Raw genomic sequence first — 20,914 nt, 5'->3', positions numbered from 1 at the left:
AGCCAGCACAGCAGATGGAACTGGTAGACAGCCGCCCTGGGCACAGAATTGACCTGTGCCTCCAGGGACAGCTGTGAGTCCAGAATGACTCCCAGACTGCGCACCAGGCTTATGGGTGCTCCTGGCGCTTGGAGATGGCTGCAGAGAAGGCTGTCTTGGCTGGAAGCTGCATGTGACCTTAGGGCTCTTTAGGTCTGAACAGCACAAGGACTGAACCCAAATGTGCCAGTTATTGGCTTTCCCTGGGAAAGGAATTGCATCTGGAGGGCAGAAAGAAGCCTTTCTTCTCTGTCTTAAGGACTAGAAACATTTAAAAAAGATAACAGGTTATTAGAATGCTGAACTCTCACTTGGTTAGCTTTCTTTCGGCACATGAGCCATGAAAGGACAGCAATGAAGAAGGCGACCCCTTGCCTGAGGCAACAGTGTGACACGGCAGCTAAAAAAGCCAATGCAATTCTGGGCTGCATCAATAGGAGTATAGCATCTAGATCAAGGGAAGTAATAGTGCCACTGTATTCTGCTCTGGTCAGACCTCACCTGGAGTACTGTGTCCAGTTCTGGGCACCACAATTCAAGAAGGACACTGACAAACTGGAACGTGTCCAGAGGAGGGCAACCAAAATGGTCAAAGGCCTGGAAACGATGCCTTACGAGGAATGGCTAAGGGAGCTGGGCATGTTTAGCCTGGAGAAGAGGAGGTTAAGGGGTGATATGATAGCCATGTTCAAATATATAAAAGGATGTCACCTAGAGGAGGGAGAAAGGTTGTTTTCTGCTGCTCCAGAGAAGCGGACACGGAGCAATGGATCCAAACTACAAGAAAGAAGATTCCACCTAAACATTAGGAAGAACTTCCTGACAGTAAGAGCTGTTCGAGAGTGGAATTTGCTGCCAAGGAGTGTGGTGGAGTCTCCTACTTTGGAGGTCTTTAAGCAGAGGCTTGACAACCATATGTCAGGAGTGCTCTGATGGTGTTTCCTGCTTGGCAGGGGGTTGGACTCGATGGCCCTTGTGGTCTCTTCCAACTCTATGATTCGATGATCTAGCAGGAGCCAGAATTGCCCCTACCCTAGAGGTGGTATAGGCAGTGGCTGGGGGCTGCGAGACTACCCCAGAACCCACTGCCTGCCTTTCTTGAGGAGAACACCTTCTGCCCCTATGCCAAGCACCCTCGCTGCCCCCCAGATTCCCCGCAGACAATCCCTCTGCGTGCCCTACCTTCCGGTTCCCGACGAAGAGCAGGGTGAGCTGGTGGATGGAGCCCCCGTTCCTGGCCAGCTCCTTCTTGAGTGTCTGGGGGGATGGCAGTGTCCAGCTGGTGCCTGGGCCCTGGGCCTCAGCGTAGTTGAGGCTGGTGTCAGAGGTGAAGCAGTGCCCGCCCCGCGGATCCTGCAGGAGGCTCCCCTCGCTGTGGGTGCGCCGCCGTAGTGAGTTCTGGGCACTCAGGCTGCAGGCTGGTGGCTCGCCGGCTGAGGCTTCAAACATGCTGCAGCGCTTCACCTCCCCTCTGCTCAGGTAGGCCTCGTGGCTGTCCTCATCCTCTTCATCCTCCTCATCTTCGTCTTCTTCCTCCTCCTCTTCTTCCTCCTCCTCTTCTTCTTCTTCTTCTTCCTCCTCCCCAAAGTCTGCCGGGCCATCAAGATCAAATGTGGCGATGGCTGCTGTGTCCTCCAGCCGCAGCTTGGGGATGGCAAAGGCTGTGGGGCTGAGATGGGTCTCTTTGGTCCCTTCCTCCTCCTCCTCCTTGTGCTTCCCAGGGCTGGGGGGGCCCTTCTCCCTGGATCCTGTTGTTGGGGGGTCCTGGGCCACTGCCATTGTCTCCTCCACTGAGTCTTCCCTCATGGCGTGGGCCGTGGGACTTGTTCTGTCCTCCCTTGTGGAGGGCAAGGCCCCTGGCGCTGCAGCCTCTGGCTCGAGCATCTGGGGGAGGGGAAGAAGTAGAGAGGGGAAAAGGGTCAGCCACATGCTGGGGGTAGGGGTAGTGCAGGCACGGTGGGGGGGGCAGAGGGGCTCAGGTCTAAAAGTGCAGCAGCAGGAAGATGGATTGCTCCATCACAGATGCTTGAGTTGAGATTCCTGCATTGCAAGGGGTCTACAATTCTGTGAAGAAGAGGGGCTTGGCATGCCTGGAGACCCACCCGTGTGACCCCCAAGAGGTGTCCATTTCCTTCAAAGGGTCCAGGGAAAGCTGCTGTTTGGGAAGGGAGCAAACTTCTTCTGTTCTAGAGACCACCTACAGAACTATGATCACCCAGCCCACCCCAAGTCCCAGCACATTTGGAAGCTGGGGCAGAGAAAAACCTGTCATCGCTTGCTATGCGTTCCGCTGTATCGGGACCCAAGATCCTTTACAAAGGGGGAAAGGATACCAAGGTATAAGGCTCTATAAGAAAGCCACCTTAGGCCAAGTCAGACTGCTTGTCTCTTTCCCACTTCTCTGCTCCAGCCACAGCCAGAGGCCCCTTCCTCATCACTTGCTGCTACCTGAGAGCCCTTCTTCACCAGAGGCTCCTGAGGGTGGGGTGGGGCCCTCTGGGTGTACTGGTGGGGGCTGTGGTCAGTCCAAGACATGCGCAGACATTTGCTTGGGTTTCCCACCATCCTTAGGAGAGGCTGCACAAGAGCATTTTACAAACGCTCTTTGGGGGGATGGCTGCCCCATTGGAAAAAGGCCCAACAGGAAGGAAGAAGTGCCTTTGGAATGGGAAATATTGGGGGGGGGGGGTTACATTAAATTCCTTGCAAATTCAAGCACATGGTCTGAAGAGCTAAAGATGTGCCTGAGATCTTCCTGAGAAGATCAGGAGCCGCAGTCTCTGCCTTGGAGGGGTCTCCTCGGATGCAAGTTCCAGAAACAAAACAAAGATCTGCCCTTGACCGACAGGTAGGTAGGTCCACCTAACTCCACTCTGCCTTCACTGACTGGCAGCTGCCCTTTCTTTCCCAGCCCTGCCCAGCTGGGATCTGGGTCCTCCTGCATGCAAAAGGGATGCTCCCAAAATGTGTTACAGCCTTTTCAGTTGCATATGGGAAACTGGGCCAGGCCTATCCCTGCCCCCTTATCCTAGACATGTGCAGAGTTGGTGTGGCCACTCTCCAGGTGGTCAGCCTGCAGGCCTGGAAGCAGCTCCCCTAAAGAGAAGAGCAGCCCCAAAGGTGGGTCAGCCTGAGAGGCCATCTTGGTGTCCAGTAGAAGTATCCAACAGCCACTAGCCAGGCACCTCCAGGAATCTCACAAGCAGGGCACTAGGCAACCATCACCCCACTCCCAGTTATCTGTCCCCAGGGCCTAGGACTCAGAAGTAGACTGTCTCTGGAGATGGACGCTCCATTCTATACTGGTTAGCAACTAGTGACGCCTGCATGGTGCAAGAATGGTCTAATCCTCTTTTCAGCCTGGCAGCCATGTGTGGGGTCGGCTGTTGTTGCCTGGCTAGAAGAAACGGCCGGCAGCTTCTCTGCCTCCCCCACTCCTCAGCCAAGGGCTGATTCTTCTGTAATTCAATCAGGTTGGCTTGCTCCTTGCTTGCCCAGCCCTGACGTCAGCGCAACCAGTTTAAATAAACAGAGGCTGCCTGCTATCACAGCACCACTGTCAGCAGCCATGGCAGCTGAAATTCTTCCAGGCTACACATCATGCACCAGGAGCTGCTCTATCAGCCAGAGCCACTTATGAGACCCAGCGACTAGCAAGCAGCAGGAGTGGCACTTGCAGGAGCCGGAGAGCTTCCTGGGCCAGAGAGAAAGGGCACCTCTGCAACTGGACCCCGGAAGCCTCGTGCCTGCACAGAAGGAGCCTCCGCCTGCTTGCTCTTCAGGGTCACAGGAGGGTGCTCTGGGGAAACACACTGCCAATGGGCAAACACCAGGCACCCTATTGGACAGGCAAATCGTGGCTTGGCTAGTAATTTTTGACCAGCAACAATTCCCCCCTCCCCAAATATCTTCTAGCAGATGCTGAGGGTGTACAGAAGCTAAGAAAAAGCAGGAGCTATTCCTGAAGTTTCTGCACTCTCCCTAAACTTAGTGCAAAGGACCCTTCAAAACACTTTGTCTCCCCTGACTCCTTCCTCGGGAGAGACTGGGGAGGAAGATGGAGATGGAGAAAAAAAAGGAAGGTTAAAATCCAAAGTTATAAGATATTAAGTTAAAGGATTAAGACAAAAACAAAGAGGGAAAGGAATTGCTGAATTAACTAACAGAACTGGAATACAAAAAAGGGAGGTGTGAGGAGGTCAGGGAAGCAAGGAAATGAAATGTAAGGCATGGTAAGATTGATGTGTTTTTTAAGTGTTTTTTATCTTTTTTCTGTATTCTGTAATTTTTTTCCTTTTTATTACTTTTTCTTTTTTCCTTTTTTATTTATGTAATCTTTTTTTTGAAACTTTAATAAATATCATTTAAAAAAAAGAGAGAGAGAGAAAGGGAAGGGTCTGAGGGAATCTCTCCTTGCTGCTTTCTCTCTTCCCTTGGCTTCTCCGGGTTTCTCCAAACAGCCACGCAAAGGAGCATTCTGGAAAGGGGTGTGGGGTCAGGATCTTGCCAGGTGGCAAAGAGTCACTTGCCCTGGCTGAGCAAGGAAGTTGATTTGCAGATGCACACATCTGGCGATAGTGTGCCTTTCACAGGCAGAAAGCCAAGCGGTGCAGTGGTGGAATACAACAATGGGTGCCTGGTGTGCACTTAGTAAAATAAAAACTGGACTCTCATGTGTAACCTAAGCTGTAAGACCAGCTGCCAAGTCCTGAAACTAGCCCGGATGGTGGGGGCTTTGGCCCAGAAGAAAAAGCTAAGCAGGGTCCAGTATGGTTTCAAATTGGACATGAGACTGCATGCAAATCCCTGGATTGCAAGGGGTTGGACTTGATGACCCCCAGGGCTCCTTCCAACTCTACCATTCTAGGATTCCAAGGGAGGATCAGCTGTCCCTGCCTAACATTCCCTCTCCACAGCAGCTCTTTAAGGGATAGAGCCCAGAAATCATTTGTGGCACCCAGGCAACTCCACCAGCAGAGAGGCAATGGTGGTGGGGGATCCCCTGGGCTGTGCTTACTGAGGGAGGGGCATCAAGGCACTCTGCATGCAGGGGATCCCTGGGTTCAAATCCTGGTAGCAACTCTGGTTAAAAAGGAGCAGGCAGCAAGTACTGATGGAAGACACACACACACACACACACACACACACACACACAGACACGCCTCAGACCCTGGAAAGTCTCCCACCAGCAGAGTAGGCAACATTGGGCTAATCTGCCCCTGGTTCCTGAATGTTAAATAGACAAACACACACAAAACAAATAAAATCCCCTAAGCCAGGCAGCCCAGAGTGTTCATTAAATAACATCAACATACTCAAACATTAGGGCAATGTGGCCAAGTGCTTCCTTTCATCAATTTACATGTTTATATCCTACTTTTAAAACTGCTTCTCAAAGTAGTGCATCTCTCAGATGAAATGCTGGAGGCTCTGAGGGCATCAACTCCCCTGCCTTGGATAGGGAAGTTTTTAATGTTTGGTGTACTGTATCTTAATTTGATGGAAGCTGCCCAGAGCGGCTGGGGGTAACCCAGTCAGATGGATAGCATATAGTAAGTTATTTATTGTTATTGTAATTGTTATTATTCAGCAGCACTTCAGAAGGACACAATAAAAGACTGACCAAAACTCGGGGCTGAAACCAGTGTGAGTGCTACTCAGAGTAGACCCACTGGCCATCTCTATCCATTTGAATGGGTCTACTCTGAATATAACTCACACCGGATACAACCTTTAGTTTATTATTTTTTAAAGAAAAATAAAGCTCAACATCCAGAGAAAGAAGCTCCTCACTTTCCTCGCAGTGCCCATCTGCCCAGTGGCGTTTCCAGTCCAGCCTCCGCCTGCCCCAACACTCGGCAGCCCAGGGGCTCTGCGTGAGGAAGTGGGTGCCGGTCCACTGCAGACCCCCAGCTGCAAAGTGTGCTGTCTTCCCAGCATTGCCCCAAGAAGAGGGGCATTCAGCTGCCAGCTAATGTTTACTTGCCAGGCAGCAATGGGGCAAGGGCCGTCCTGCCCCCTGCCTGAATGAGCCCTCAGCTCCTGGGTTCCTTGACCTTATATATCAGAAGCACTTACCCACTTTGTGGCCCAGGCAGGACCCCTCTTCTCCAGCCTGCCGCTCTTACAGGTCACCCTCCCCTCCCCGCAAGGAACCACAATGACAGCAGCACCTTTGGCGGCACCCAGCAGTCTCACCCCGGGCCAGGCTCTGGCACGGAGACCTCCGTGCAGCCGGCCAAGCCTTCTACGGTTATTAATGGAGAAGCAGGAGCTGCGGCTCCCCAGATAGTGATCCTCAGAGCCTGTCGGTCTATTTCTGGCTCTTCTGGGGCTCCCGGGAGCTTCTTGTACCTGACAATAAGGAGGGGGGCGGAAAGTGACCTTCACTATCAACAGGGAAAAGACTCCCTGCCTCTCCCAATCAGGGCAGACGGAAACACACGTGTGTGTGTGTGTGTGTGTGTGTGTGTGTGTGTGTCTAAGACCCACTCCTGAATCCAGTAGCCATGAAGTTCTAACTGATAGTCCGATAATCATTTATATGACAGCACTGCAGCATATACAGTCAGGAAGATAAACAGCAGCAGATTCCCATGGAAAATCTGCCCCCCATTTGAGCAGCAGCTGGTTCCATTTACGCTGCCTTTTTCAATGCTGCCTCCAGTTAAAGGCTCCCCTACTTAGAGATGAGGGGTGCCACAGTTTTTGCACATGCACTTGCACTGCACCATGGGATTTGTGGTTTTAAGGCTGCATAGACAGTATGCCACACATGGGCATGCAGCAGTTTTGGCACTTCCAAACCTAGTCTGAAAAATTCTGGCAAAAGTGGGCTAGCTGAATTAATGCAGATTAAAGACCACCTTGCTCCTGTTTTTACTGTGACTACCTCAGATTAGCATACAGGTATACTTGAAAACAATTCTCAAATAAGGATCCGGAGAATCAATGTTTTACAGCTACTGTTTTGAAAAGCAAGTGAAAGTAATTCCTTTCTGATTTAGTGTCTTCTTATACACACACATTAGAAGCCTATTTGCTCAGAGAGATGGGAGCTTCTTTTCCCCAAGACATACAACTAAATGCACTATCCTTTCCACTTGAATTGTAGAGAAAACAGGGGAAACACTTTTGAAAGTCAAGTGGATAATAAGGAAATGGAGGAGGAGGAGGAGGAACTCTGATGGGAGCTGGGAGCTCCCCACAGTGACTTTGAGGCACCGTCTGCCCTGGCACCTGATGTTTTAACCCCACACTGAAATTCTCTGCCATTCCCTTCACTTCCAGCAAAGTCCTGAGAGCCCAGCATTAACCTGCTGCTACTGCTGCAAAAGTATTGGCGCCTTTAAGAAATGAAGTACGCAAGAGTGGAATATAAGGCATATTGGGATTTGTTTTTGTAGTTCCGCAAGAGTTCGACTGATGCCCAGTAGCCCAACAACCTAACATAAGCAGCAAGATTAGAGGCGGAAGGATTGGCTCCCAAGAGTGCAGGCGGCAGAGCCTGTCAATGGGCCTGAGCTGGATCTGCTCTTTTCTGTATATTATTGTGAGTGTTAAGCTTGGTTTTTATGCTTGTGTTAAAGTTTGTTTCTGTAATTTGCTTTGAGTTCACCCTTTCAAAAAAGCAACTAAATAATAATGTTCTTCATTTTGCCAATATTCCCCACATTTCTGCAGCAATTCGCTTTAAAAAAAAATACTGTAAAAATCCACCAGCATTTTAATGGAAATTCCCATTAACAAACACACATTTTTAATATAAACATTTTTGCAAACTATACCCCCCAACACAATGCAATTCTGTATATATTGTTTGGCTGGAGAACTGCATCTTACTATTTGTGGGAACTGCAATTTTATGTTGGTTTGAGAAAGGTGAATCAGGCATCTCCCTACTGAAACACAATCAGATCTCTCCACCATCTCTCCTGAGTCCAACAGTGGCCAATTCTGGGCTATGGGCTGGTCTGTGGCTGCTTTGTGTCATCATTGAACCAGGGGGCCCCCCACTCTCCTCCCCACGGACAGGCAGGGCAGGAATTAGTGGGCTAGTTGAAAGCATGAATCTTCCTGAAGATCAGGTCCAATTAACAGGGGCTCTGCTTTTCAAATGGAGGTTAAGCCACTGTCTGTTTAATCACGCCAATTAATCCATCCCTGCTCATTGAATTTGACAGAGAAGGTGATGAAATACTGAGGAGGAGGGGGGACAGGGGGGGGTTCAGCGAGGGGCAAGGAAGAGACGTCTGGACATGTCCAAGGATGTTTTGCCAAGGGCTGCACAGTTGTCTTCCTTTTCACATCTCACAAGAACTCAAACAACCTTAGGAACACAACAATTCTTCCACGGATTTGCCCAATTCTTTCCCCAACCCCCAAAGCCATTTAAACTAGCAGCAACCTCCATGTTTAGAAATTATAAACAAATGAAGGCTGAAAAATGTGTTCTGTGTCGGTCAGCAAGTACATTCCCCCACCCGTCCACTGATGAACCCGGCACATGAACCCGGCACATCCCTACCAACTATCTCGTGGTTCTGTGGGCCGTTTTGGTCCTGATCATAAAACCGTAGAGTTGGAAGGGTCCAGGGCGGCTCTGGGGTTGGCAACCTCCTGCCAATGCCATCAGCATCCATGACAGGTGTCCATCCAACTTCTGCTTAACAATCTCTAAGGAAGGAGAGTTCCCCAGCTTCCTAGGGAGTGATGGTAAAGATAGGATAGGCCAGGAAGCATCGCTTTTACACTTATACGCAGAGAGAGAGGAATACATCCACAGTCTCTACTTATTTAACATCTAGAGCAGTTCCACAGCTGCTCTCAGAGATGGGCAGCCCCTCTTTCACAGCCAGAGAGCTGGTGGGGAGCCTTCTTCCCCTCAAGATGTTTACCCAGCAGCAGCAGCAGCAGCATCCCTCAGCTCAGACATCAGCCCTTCCTGTCCACCCAGCTCTTGGCTCCTCTGTGCCAGCTGAAGTGCTTAATTGCACCATGGACTCACCTATCATTACTAGAGGCTCAAAAGCAAATAAACAAGGCTCCGGCTGCGGAAGCAAACAGAGCTGGTCAGGTTCCAACACGCCTCAGTGGCTCACCGGGAGCCAGTGGCCTTTGGGTCTTTGGGGAAGGAGGACTCTGGCATGTAAACACCTTCCTCCTCCTCCTCCTCCTCCTCCTGCTGCTGCAGGGGGTGCAGTTTTCCCCTGGATGGCTTTCCCCTCGAACATGCCCAAGGCAACACAAGATGTCACTGTCGACATGTTGACATTAAGATGGAATGGAAATCTCAACATCCACATCTTTCCAGTGAGCGCAATTGAGGCCAATGAGGATGATGATGCAACTCTGATTCCACATGGGAAATGGCAGAGGCCTTAGGAGGGAGATTTCCATACCCTTCAAGTTGTTCACCTTTCACAAGGACAGCCCCCTCTTTTCTAGTCCCAGGCAGTTCTCCGCCTCTTGCGCTGCCTTGTTAAAACTGGGGACCAGTGTGGTGTAGTGGTTCAAGTGTTGGGCCAGGACCTGGGAGAGACCAGGGTTCAAATCTCCCCCACTTCGTCATGAAGCTCATTGGGTGAGCCTGGGGGCCAGCCACCAACTCTCAGCCTACAGTGTTGTTGGGGGACATTAAATGAGGAGGGGGAAGAACCACAGATGCCACCACAAATGCAAGGGCACAACCGACAACACCCTCCGCAGGGGCTGGGGATCTGAAGTCTAAGCTGGGCAACTGGCAGCAGGCTGTGGGACGCTCTGTTTTTCTGCGACCTCATCTGTCCCTTCTGCATCACGGCCATTGTTTTTGTAACAAAAAATATGCAAGGTGCGTTAAGGGACTGGAATGGGAGCAGAAGTGGCTTCTGTGGTGAGCAACGGATGGGATGTTCGGAACCTCTAATGTTTTTCCATTGCATAACACTCAGCAGACAAAGCCAAGGCTGCTCACAGCCACCTATTCCACATAACCTGAATTTCACTGGTGAAAATCAAATCATCCTTTGCTCACCTCTTCACACAATTTAAGGAAGCTTCAAAGGATACAGGCCCTCACAATCGAAGCACCTGCACTTACTCTGCAAAACAGCCACAATTGGAGAGAGGCAGTCCTTGAGGTATTGTGATCCTAAGCCAGTTAAGGCTTTATATGTCAAAACCAGCACTTTGAATTGGACCTGGAAACTAATTGGCCGGCAATGCAGTCGGGCCAGGATTGACGTTATATGCTCAAACCGCCTTGCCCCAGTTGCCTCGGACAGCACAATTTAAAAAAAATTTCTCAGCAGGGAGGTAAAACAGTGGCAAATGTTTATTTACTACCTGTTGGGCTGCTGCTAAAGCACAACAGCAGAGCCAGTGCAGAAACGTGGGCAACATTACAGTTTTTCTTCCGAGTCCTGCTGTTTGTTTTTTTTTGAAAAAAACACCACAGAAATAATTTGCAGACTCTTGCAATTTAACAGGAGGGACTAGGCTAAGCCCTCCCCTTTCCACTCCCAGTCCTTGAGATCACACTCTCAGCTCAGCACGAACTGGTCCAAAACAACCACACCTGCGTGTGCACACACCTGAACACTGTGGATTCTGCACTCACCCCCAGTAACACAGACCAGGTTTGCCCTCTTGGCCATTCATTGCAAATTACGTCCGCCCTTCCTAACCACCCTAGAAGGAAGCTTCACCGGGGATGGGAAGTGGTTACTCGCAACATTTCAAAATCTCTCGTCCCAAATGAAAAATCTCAAGGCAGCACACAAACAGCTGTCAACAAACTGCAATCAAACACATTCATATTAAAGCACTGGAGAGAAGCAACTGAAACCTGTATGAAGGTTAGAAGCAGCCAGAGAGAAAGGAAGCCTCGTTCTCCCATGGCCTGGAGCAACATATGCTCTTCATACTCGCCCAGCAGCTGTGCCAGCCCTGCTCAGGCACAGTTCACCCTCATTGCTAAAAGCCAGAATACCCACCAGAGATCACCCAGGCCCTTCTTGGAGTGGGCAGAAAGCAGGGCAGAAGCACCGCCGTTGCCTCCGAGGCTGCCACGTGGCCTCTCCTCACTCCCTCTGAGGTGGGCAGAGAGGCAAAGGGGTCTGGCGCTGCTGACCAGGGGCCAGGTGCCTACCTCGCAGGTGGGCTAGAGCCACGAAGGGAGGCAGAGGCCCTCCCGCTGGCTGCTCTGCCTCTCCTTTCTGCGGGGAGCATCTCTCCTTGGCTGGGAGTGAGCTAGGGACACTCACACAAGATTTCATTGTCCTCCCTAAATCACTTCGTCATTGGATTAAGCATTCGTCAGGACCTTTGCCAGAAAGCAGCCAATTCAAATTATGCTCATAGCGCCAGATGCCCAATTGATCTTGGCTGCCCAGAGGCAGGCACTGCTTGCTTGCTTGCTCCCTCCTTCCCTCCCTCCCTCCCTGGAAACAAAAGCAAGGCTTTCAGGGCAGGCTTGGCTTGAGGAAGCAAAGCCCTCAAGTTGCCCAGGTTGCAGTGGACATCAGCCCCTCCCTGCCCAGAGGGCAGCCTTCTCTTGGCAGACCAGCTGAGCACCTGCTGCAACCAGGAAACAGGCTGCAGAGGAAGGAACTTGGATGCCATCCCTTCTCCCCTGGCAGGATTCCCATGCCTTCTACAGTGGCACAGTAGGAGGGAAATCAACAGGTGGGACCTTGCTCATTTCTGTGCAGAATGTGCTTTGTCTGTTGAATTTCTGCAAGAGCGGTAAGCATGAAAAGCATGGGAGGTCTGCCAAGGAAAAATAAGAAGCAGCCTCCTTTGAAACAAGGAGGTGTGGTTTTCCCCAAAGACGGTAAAGTGGTCCAGGAAACAAGGAGATAGCAGGGCAGAAGCTGCCCGATTCCCAAGATGCACTGCAGGATGTAGGGTTTGGGGAGAGGGGAGGGACAGGCTTTCAGAAGCAGGTGGGTGGGTGGGTGGGGGCTGGTTTTCGTTATCAACCCCCAACTACTCTTTGAGTCCCTGCAGGGACTGCAGTCTATTCCTCTGTACCCAGACAAAACCTACAATCCCCGTGGGAAGAAAATCCCCCCCTGCCCTGCCCTTCTAGCAGCAGCAGCAGCAGCAGCAAGACTGCGCCTTTCTTTTGGCTTCTGATGCTTCTGTGGAGGAGAGGGCAACCTAGAGTTCTTGGTCCTGTCAGATATAAGGAACTTCCAGGTCCAAATGCAGTCCAGCTTTGAATGCCAGCAACTGGCAGGGCAAACGGGGAGGAGGGCAGCTGCCCCCATGCACAGCTGGTGGGCTTCCCCCAAAACTGCACTGACTTCTGCCTCTACTGTACTGGCAGAACTGCGGCCTCCCTCCGCCCACCCTTGGTGTTGGGTTGCACCTCCATTAGGAGAAGCTACCAGCCACCAGGGGCCTTTGGGGAAAACAGTTCTCTAATGATTGGCAGGAGCTGAGAAGGCAACAGTTAGTCATTGCAGGCCATTAGCAAGCAAGGAAGGAAGACACAGTCACTGAGCAGCCATCACAACATTTCCTTTTGCTATCCAAGATCCCCTTAACCAGGGGTCAGCAACCTTTTTCAGCCGTGGGCCGGTCCACCGTCTCTCAGACCATGTGGTGGGACGGACTATACTTTGAAAAAAATAATGAACAAATTCCTATGCCCCAAAATAACTGAGAGATGCATTTTAAATAAAAGCACACATTCTGTGGGAGGCAGTGGAAGACAGGAGTGCCTGGTGTGCTCTGGTCCATGGGGTCACGAAAAGTCAGACACGACTAAACAAAAACAACAAAAACACCAGGCAGGCCCCACAAATAACCCAGAGATGCATTTTAAATAGAAGCACACATTCTACTCATGTAAAAACATGCTGATTCCCGGACTGTCCATGGGCCGGATTGAGAAGGCAACTGGGCCGCATCCGGCCCCCTGGCCTTAGGTTGCCTACCTCTGCCCTTAACTAACCTGCTGTGCATAAGTTAGGATTTCCCCTCACTTACTCCAGGCGCCTCCAGACAGGGTTAGGAGAGGCTCCGACCTGAAACCCTGGAGAGCTGCTGCCAGTCAGAGTGGACAGTACTGAGCAAGGTGGTCTGACTCACCATAAAGGCAGCTTCCTATGTACTGTTATAAAAAACACAGCCAATCCCAATTTTTTCCTACAACAGTACTGCAAATTGATCTATGCCTTTAGTTGACTGATCTGCCGGTTGACTGAACTTCAGGTTTCTTTTGAGGGGGAAGGGGTTTCAAAATTTGGAAGGGTAGGTGGTGGTAGTGATGCGGGACCCTCTCAGCACACCACACCCCCTCCCCGGCTGCTTACCTTGCTCTCGGCTGGAGGAGCTGTGGGGGTCGTGGGCAACTGCTTGGAGATGCTGTCGGCCAGGCACCAGCAGACTCGCTTCTTCTGCTCCTGGGAGTGAGCCTCCAAGCTGAGCACGCACTCCAGCTTCTAGGGACACAGAAGGACACCTGCCCTTAGCCAGACCCTGGAGCCAAGCCCTGGGCCCATAAGCCGGCCTCCTTCTCCGAAGGCAACATCCGCATCGTGGGCCCTCCGAGCAAAGGAGCCCTCATGGCGGCTTAAGCCCAGCACACCTGAGAGACACAGAGACTGCTCATGCCTCCGTCCCAGGAGGTCCCTGTGCTCTGGCAACAGAGGCAGCAAGAGAAGAGGCACGCCCAAGGGCTGCCCCCCAGCAGTGCAGCTCCCCTCCCACTGGAGACTTGCTAAAATCCAAGACTGAAGACCTTGCTGAGGCTCTCCCGTTGCTCTTGTCTGGGCTGCCCCGGCCGGAAAGGGAGATGGAAATCTGGTGAACCAGGCCGACTTCTCACTCTGCTCACCAGTTACCTTGCTGAACAATCACGATGGGCCAGGCTGTCAGGCGACCCTCCACAGGGACGGACCCATCCACAGAGCTTTCTTCCTCTCTTACAGCCCCCTTTCCCCTCGACGGCAAGGCAGACGTCACTGCTGCCACCCGTCTTTCAGCTAAAAGGCTCCTTGGCTAGGAAACTGACTGGCAGGGATTTATCATCCACTTACAAGGTTGCCCTCAGCGCCACAGGGGCTGCTGAGACAAAGCGCCACGGCAGCCTGTCGCCAGGCGGGCACAGTTTAATCGTATCATAGTTGGGGGGGGGGGTTGTGCCTGTGTGCTTTACCGACACTTTGTCTTGCTACCCTTTTAGCAGGATGTGCAAGCTCTTGATGGGCAGAATGTTGCGGTGACAAGTAGTTCACTCATTTATTTAGGGACCCCACATCCTGACAAGTCCCAAAAGTATTCTGCAGCACCCAGGTGTCTCCTTTGCTTTGAACGCCTTTGCTCCTCTGACTTGCAGCAGCTGCGCAGGAAGTTTAAAAGGAGCCCTATGGGGCGCCAGAACACTGGGCACAAGGGTGGCAGCAGGAGGAATCAAGGGTCATTTAGCAGGAAGACCATGGCCTGGCTTTGCCCCCTCCCCCCTATCCTTGCTTTTTCAAAACTGGGATCGCTTCTGACTTTCTGCAGCCACAACATGCCCAGCATGGAGGGCTGTCTGAATTGGCCCAAGCCTCACCATGGCTCCCGCATGAGCAGAATGCCCAGAGGGGCATCGCAAGGTTCTCTCTGTGGCATGAGACACAGATGTTGTTGTTGCTGCTGCTGCTGCCAACTCAACAAAGTTACAGCTCTGTTTGCAGCAACACAGACTTCTTTTTAGCCTAACCCATAGCATTAGTCTTTAAATCCAGACCAAAGCTTACCTGACAGACAGAACAGCACCTAGTCCTGAGAGGATAAGCCCCTGCGCTCTAGAGCCACGCGGGCGGAGCATGAGGCAGAAACGGCGCCATGAAGGATTGCAAGAGAGGAGCCTCCTCTATGTGGAAGGGACATGTGCGTGCTCAGCCAGCTCTGCCCTCTCCAGGCTCGTGTCTCTCAGAGAAGGAGGAGAGGGTGAATTACGGGAAATCAGTTCAGGCTAACTAGGCATAATGCCGGCTGGGCAGGGGGCAGGATTGGCTGTGCTGCTCTTGCAGCGAATGAATACACTATTTGCGCAGCTCACCACCAGAATGTGCCCCAAGAGGCATCTGAAAAGACGCTGGCAAGTGCTCTCCATCAAGAGCAATTCAGGAGCCCATCTCCTAATCCCACAGCTAATGGGATTAACGGCTTGCAACTCAATTCGATCAGGGCTGGGCGGGAGATGGGAACGCTGTGCAAACACTGCCAGCCACATGGGGTGGCGAGATGGTTCTGCGGTGCTTTTTCCCTACATGGGTGTGCACAACCCTCACCCTCCACACAAACCCCAGAGGGCAGGAGGTTCTGTGACCAACAGACAGCACTTGGCACTGGGGCTGAAACTCTCTCTCTCTCTCTCTCTCTCTCTCTCTCACACACACACACACACACACACACACACCATGCTTAGATTTTGCATTTGCCAAATTTATTCCAGGTGAGGCTCACATGTCTCCCTCTGAATTAAAATGGAGGGAGGTGCCCAGGAAAGGGTACGAGGGCAACAGTGACACCCGTCCCTCCCTATGCCCTTAAGCATTTCGGTGTCTCATTTGCCCAGTGCTAGGGTCATTCCCTGCATTTCCACATCAGTTTCTGACATTGAAAGGGGAGTGGGGAGCCCTGCTGAAAATTAATCACCATGCTTGTGTGAATTTTTCCACATTCACATATCTCTACATGCAAGTTTGCCTAACAGACACACTTTTGCAAAATAATTCCCCTTATTTTTGTATCTGATCTTGGCTTTTATACACATGTATGTATACATTCCTTGACTGGAAAACGGCATTGCAAAAGTGGAAGAAGAGGGAGTTGGGAAGGGCAGCTGAGTTTCCATTCATCCATTGCTCTGGAACGTGTGGATTAGGCTACGTTTCCCTTTAAATCCCCTTTAAAAGGTGATTAGACTTTCTCCCTTCTCCTTCATTTCCAGGGACTCCTGACGGAAGAAAGAAATCCGAAAACAGAGGCTCATCCAGAGACACAACAGGCTACCTCTTCTTCCGAGGGAGAGAGAATGCTGATCCACACTTCCGTTTGCCCCCTGAGTAGGAAGCCTGGGTCCGAATCCTTTCCTGCTTGTCCCATGCTTTCCAGGCATGGGTCCAAGCGGTTTTGGCTTTGCTCTGTCGTTTCCCCCTGGAAAACCCACTTTTCAGAGCTAAATTGGTGCAAACATATATCCAGAGAAAACCCAATTGACATTTGCTTCAATTCAGTGGTAAAATGAGGTTTTCCTGGAAGAAGTTTCCCCAGCCAGTTCACCTTCTGCCCCACCCCCACCCCCCCGCTTGGTTTTCTAGAGGGCCAGTTCTGCCCCAAACAGGTGGAAGTGCTTCAGGCGCTTCAGGTAAAGGAAGCATTTGGAAAGCGATGACAGAACACAGTGTGGTTGTGCTCTGTCCAATGCTCACCTCGGCCAGGTAGAGGATGCAGAACTTCAAATCCTCTGAAGAAGCTGCAAGTGAAGCAGATCAGAAGAATTTAGCTTTCCCTTGACTCTGAAGTGGCTCCCACAAGCAAAATGCCTTTTCCTTCCTGGCAACTAAACAACTGGGTTTCGCTTCCTATCTGCTTTTGTTTGCTTTCAGCAAAAAGGAAAGAGATGGAGAGTTTCCCAGCCCTCAGAAGCAAAGCTCTCACATATGCAGAGACAAAGAAGATGCCTCAGGCATCATCACAGGCTCTCTCCTCACAGGAGCTCGGCTCCGGCACCTCTCAGGTGGGCGCCATTGCCATTCAAAGAGAATAAAGGAGAAGTTCACGATGAGCTCCAGCACCAGGCATGGCAGGCAGAGAGAATTCACACAGCCTCCTAATACTTGGTTTAGCAGGTCAGTGCTAAGTCCCGGAGTGACAAAAGGAATTCCTTCTACGCTCTACTCAGTCCTGCAATTGGTGGCCACAGCCCTTGATCACAGGGTGGGGTGGGGCTTTAAGGGAAAGAGCTGGGTGAATACAGGGTGGCAGAGGAGAGGTCTGTCCATGGTTGTGGGCCATGACAGCAGCTTGCTGGGAGACAGGTCTGGGTGAAACCTCACTGGATGACACAGTCCTTACCTTATCTCTCACCCTAAACATGTTGAAATAATATTTGGGGTAGGAGGGGGAGAGAAATCATGTACACCGCCTTGAGTTCCGTGAAGGAAGGCGAGATTTAAAGCAAAACGTAAATATATAAAAATAAATGGAGCCTTCATGTACTTAGGCAGTATACTTTGAACACCGGTTGCTGTAAAGCAGGGGTCAGCAACCTTTTTCAGCCGTGGGCCGGTCCACCGTCCCTCAGACCATGTGGTGGGCTGGACTATATTTTGAAAAAATAATAATGAATTCCTATGCCCCACAAATAACCCGGAGATGCATTTTAAATAAAAGGACACATTCTACTCATGTAAAAACACGCTGATTCCCAGACTGTCCGTGGGCCGGACTGAGAAGGCGATTGGGCTGCATCTGGCCCCCGAGCCTTAGGCTGCCTACCCCTTCTGTAAAGCAATCGGGAGAGGGCTGCATATCTTTGCTCTCAGCCCACTTCCTGGAGGAGCAGAGGTGCCCTGGCACCTGCAGGTGTTGTGTCCTTTCTTAACCCCCTGCTGCCACAACTCACCTTCTTGCACTCTGACATCCTTCAGGTAGAGGGGGTTTCGGAGGACATTGCACCGTCCCGGCTCATCCTCCTTGGTGAAGAGCAGCAAGTCTGAGTAGATGAAGAGAGTCACCTGGCCGAGGTGGGAAGAGGACAGGGAGGTCACTTGAGGCACGCAGGGCCACCCAGCTTTGGTGGAAGTGGCAAAAGGTGGGAGAATAAGCCAGGCCTAACACTGGACTGAGCTGAGCCCAACTCCCAGGTGGGGGTGCAGATCAACATCAGATTGATCAGCTGAGGGCAGGGATGGGCAAGGACACCTTCTGCACAGGACAGCCAGGAGGGGGTGCTGTGTGCCTTTGTGTGTGGCATCACCCACCACTGGCATGCAACTCTCAGGAGATTGGTAAAAAAAAAGAGCTTGCTTGCCCCCTGTTTTATATAAACCAAATTCTTGCTAAGTTCTTGCTTCAACATTACAGTGGATGGACAGGCCAAAGAGCAATTGCTTCTAATAGAACTAGGAAGAGCATTTGCCTATAAACTCCCTGTGTGAGTTGTTAAGCTGATCGACTGATTGATCCGTCTGACGGCCAGCGTAGGAAGGAGGATGCCAGGCTAGGTTTGGGGGATCTTCTGAGGCTTAGCTTTCAACTATCTGTCCCTGAACGTGCAGCCTCCCCTTAGCATCCCAGAGGCTCCTTCCCACGGCCCCGATGGCATTGCCAGGAGGTTGCCAACACAAGAGCCCCCTGGACTCTCCTTCTCTCATCAGAGATGGTAGGGTGCCAGGCCAAGGAGCCAAGAGCACAAGGACCTCCTGTAGCACACAGCAGCGGAAACCCGGGACCAAGATCTCAGCAGATTGTGACTACAGGAACCACCGTCAAGTCTAGACAGGATGTGGCTCAAGCCAGAATCAGGATTCTGCGGAAGGACTGGCTTTGGCATGGCTCCCTCCACAGCCACCCGCCATCTTCTCCCCGCTCTTAAAGAAAAGAATCCTTTGGTGGCATCTTCAGCTCATTTACTTTTACCCACTTTCTGAGCAAAGCCCTGGAAGCACCTGAAGGCCATCATGCCAGAAGCACCAGTCCAGTTTTCCCTCTAGGGACATACAACGTACAGTACATCACAGACAAATTCAGGAACAATACCAAAACCATCATTATTTCCCTCTGGGAGAGAAGACACCAACGCCCTCCCTGTGGAATGCCCTCCCACCAGATGTCAAAGAGAACAACTACCAGACTTTTAGAAGACATCTGAAGGCAGCCCTGTTTAGGGAAGCTTTTAATGTTTGATGTATCACAGTATTTTAATATTCTTTTGGAAGCCGCCCAGAGTGGCTGGGGAAACCCAGTCAGATGGGCGGGGTATAAATAATAAATTATTATTATTATTATTATTATTATTATTATTATTATTATTATGCCCCCAGCCTGCACCAGAGGCAAAAGCAGGCAGAAGGCAAGTGGCCCAAAGGGAGAACCACACCCCACAGAAGGCGCACCCACTTCCATGAAAGGCCCATTTCCTGCCCCGGCTCTCCACTCGCAGCAGGGCCTCCTACTCCTCCTCGGAAGAGAGGGGTGGCTGCCATTCTCTCCCATTCTGTCATCCCTGCCAGAGGGATCCCCTGTCATCCTCCTGGGCCTCATGGCTCTTGGATGCAAGGGGTTGGGGTGGTTTCCCCACTTCCTACTGGAAAGCCCTCTCTGCACGCAGGAAGCAAGCAAGCAAGCAAGCAAGCAAGTGCCTCAGGACAAAGGACTCCATTCCCTTGACACACTGCCTATCTACATGCAGGGAATTTCTTTCTTTCTTAATGTGGGGTGGGGGAAGAATATAAATGTGAGTACATTTAACATTAGCAGAGATGGGCAGACAAGCTGGGGGTTAGAAGAGGTGGCAACCTCCCCCGCAAAGCTTCCAGGGGCAGCCTGGTGCACAAACGTTTGGTGGGCAAAGGCTTTGCCTGGCATGGGGACAGGGAGGCAGGAGAAGTGATGTCCCTCTGCTCCTTCTGCTGTTGCAAAATGTCCAGGAGCAGAGAAGTGTTTGCCAAAAAAAGTGCCCGGTACAGCCCAACTATCTTTGAGGAGCCCCCCAGCAGCCACAAAGAAGGGCTGACAGAGACTTCACACAAACGACTTTTTTGCAATCTCAAACAAGGCAGCAGAACCAGATTTGTTGAAGCCTATATGAAGGGCGGAGGGGGGGGAGAGGGGGTCCACGCTTGACAGACCTGATGTGCAATGCTTGGACTGCTTGCTGCTGGGTGGCTAATTCCTCTGCACCACACCCCTCAAATTCCTGCTTCCGGTCTCCTTAAGATGATCTCAGCAGCACACAGAAATTGATGAATCCTGGAACTGAAGCGATGGCTGGAGCTGTCCCCTGGGCTGGTGCAAAGCTCAGGAGCAGGACCAGGGAGGAGGGTGAGGCAGGAGCAGGAAGCTCCTCCCAGCTCTGGGCTTGGGGAACCAGCACTTCTTGGGCCACTTCAGCCCAAAGCCATGCCAGACCTCTTAAGCCCCATTTCAGTGCTTCTGCTGCCAAAGGAGTGGGGGCACATTTGCCCTGGCAGATTCCCCACTTTGCCCCATCTTCATGTTTCTGGAGGTGGGCTCCAGCATCCCGCTGACAGCAGAGGAGGCAAGAGGGGGCCTTGGCTTCCTTTGCCATCAGCAAGCAGACACCGCCTCACACAATTCACCAGCACCAGCAAGCGCCCAGAGTCTCACCTTGGTTGGTCTGTTCCGTGTCTCGTGAAGGAGAAGCTCTTCTGACAGCAGCAGTGTCCGGGCTGGGTTGCAAAGGTCCAGAGGCTGAAAGGAAGAGGAGGAGGAGGAAGAAGAAGAAGAGAAGGAGGGAGGCACACCTGGGACTTGGGTGTGAAGAACAACGCCAGCCCCCTGAGAGCCCCACCAACCTCCTCTTTGCAGAGAGGCTGGGAAGCCCCTGATAACAAACCGGATCTTGCAGGTGGAAAGTCCAGCAGAGGGAAAACAAGATGCCTTTGAGGGCTTGGTGTGGGCGGGCGGGTTGTGTATGAGTGTGTGATGGCTCCTTGCAACCCCAACACCTACATCACACACAGGAACTATAAAAAGATCTCTCACACTCTGCCCCTGTGTGTGGTTATCACTGTTGAGCTGCAGCAGCCACAACAGTGACTGAAAGCGATCAGGGGGAGTATGGAAGAGGCATGTGGGAGGCAGGAGATGCTTGCTGTGAGAGGAGTGTGTGGAGGGCACAAGAGAGGAGAGGCGAGAGGCCCAC

The 20,914-nt window shown here is 51.6% G+C and overlaps 1 protein-coding gene across 7 annotated transcripts in view; it reads right to left on the bottom strand.

Annotated features, from left to right (window-relative positions):
- The window catches only part of RGS3 (regulator of G protein signaling 3), a 77,085-nt gene that overhangs the window by 14,091 nt on the left and 42,080 nt on the right, over positions 1-20,914 (bottom strand). For 4 of the 7 annotated variants that reach the window (XM_082229771.1, XM_082229775.1, XM_082229772.1 and 1 more), the window contains 5 exons: positions 20,377-20,460; positions 17,651-17,762; positions 16,455-16,498; positions 13,344-13,472; positions 1,223-1,923 (listed from right to left, as the gene is read on the bottom strand). In XM_082229771.1, coding sequence (XP_082085897.1) covers positions 1,223-1,923; positions 13,344-13,472; positions 16,455-16,498; positions 17,651-17,762; positions 20,377-20,460 — 1,070 coding nt within the window. Of the gene's footprint in view, positions 1-1,221; positions 1,924-6,117; positions 6,394-13,343; positions 13,473-16,454; positions 16,499-17,650; positions 17,763-20,376; positions 20,461-20,914 lie in introns of those variants that run through there. The other 3 variants (XM_082229773.1, XM_082229774.1, XM_082229777.1) reach the window with 2 other exon arrangements.

This window comes from Podarcis vaucheri (assembly GCF_965113315.1).
Source record: "Podarcis vaucheri genome assembly, chromosome: 1".
NCBI lineage: Eukaryota > Metazoa > Chordata > Lepidosauria > Squamata > Lacertidae > Podarcis > Podarcis vaucheri.
The sequence above is the reverse complement of the archived record's forward strand: the minus strand, read 5'-3'. Positions and strand labels throughout refer to the sequence as shown.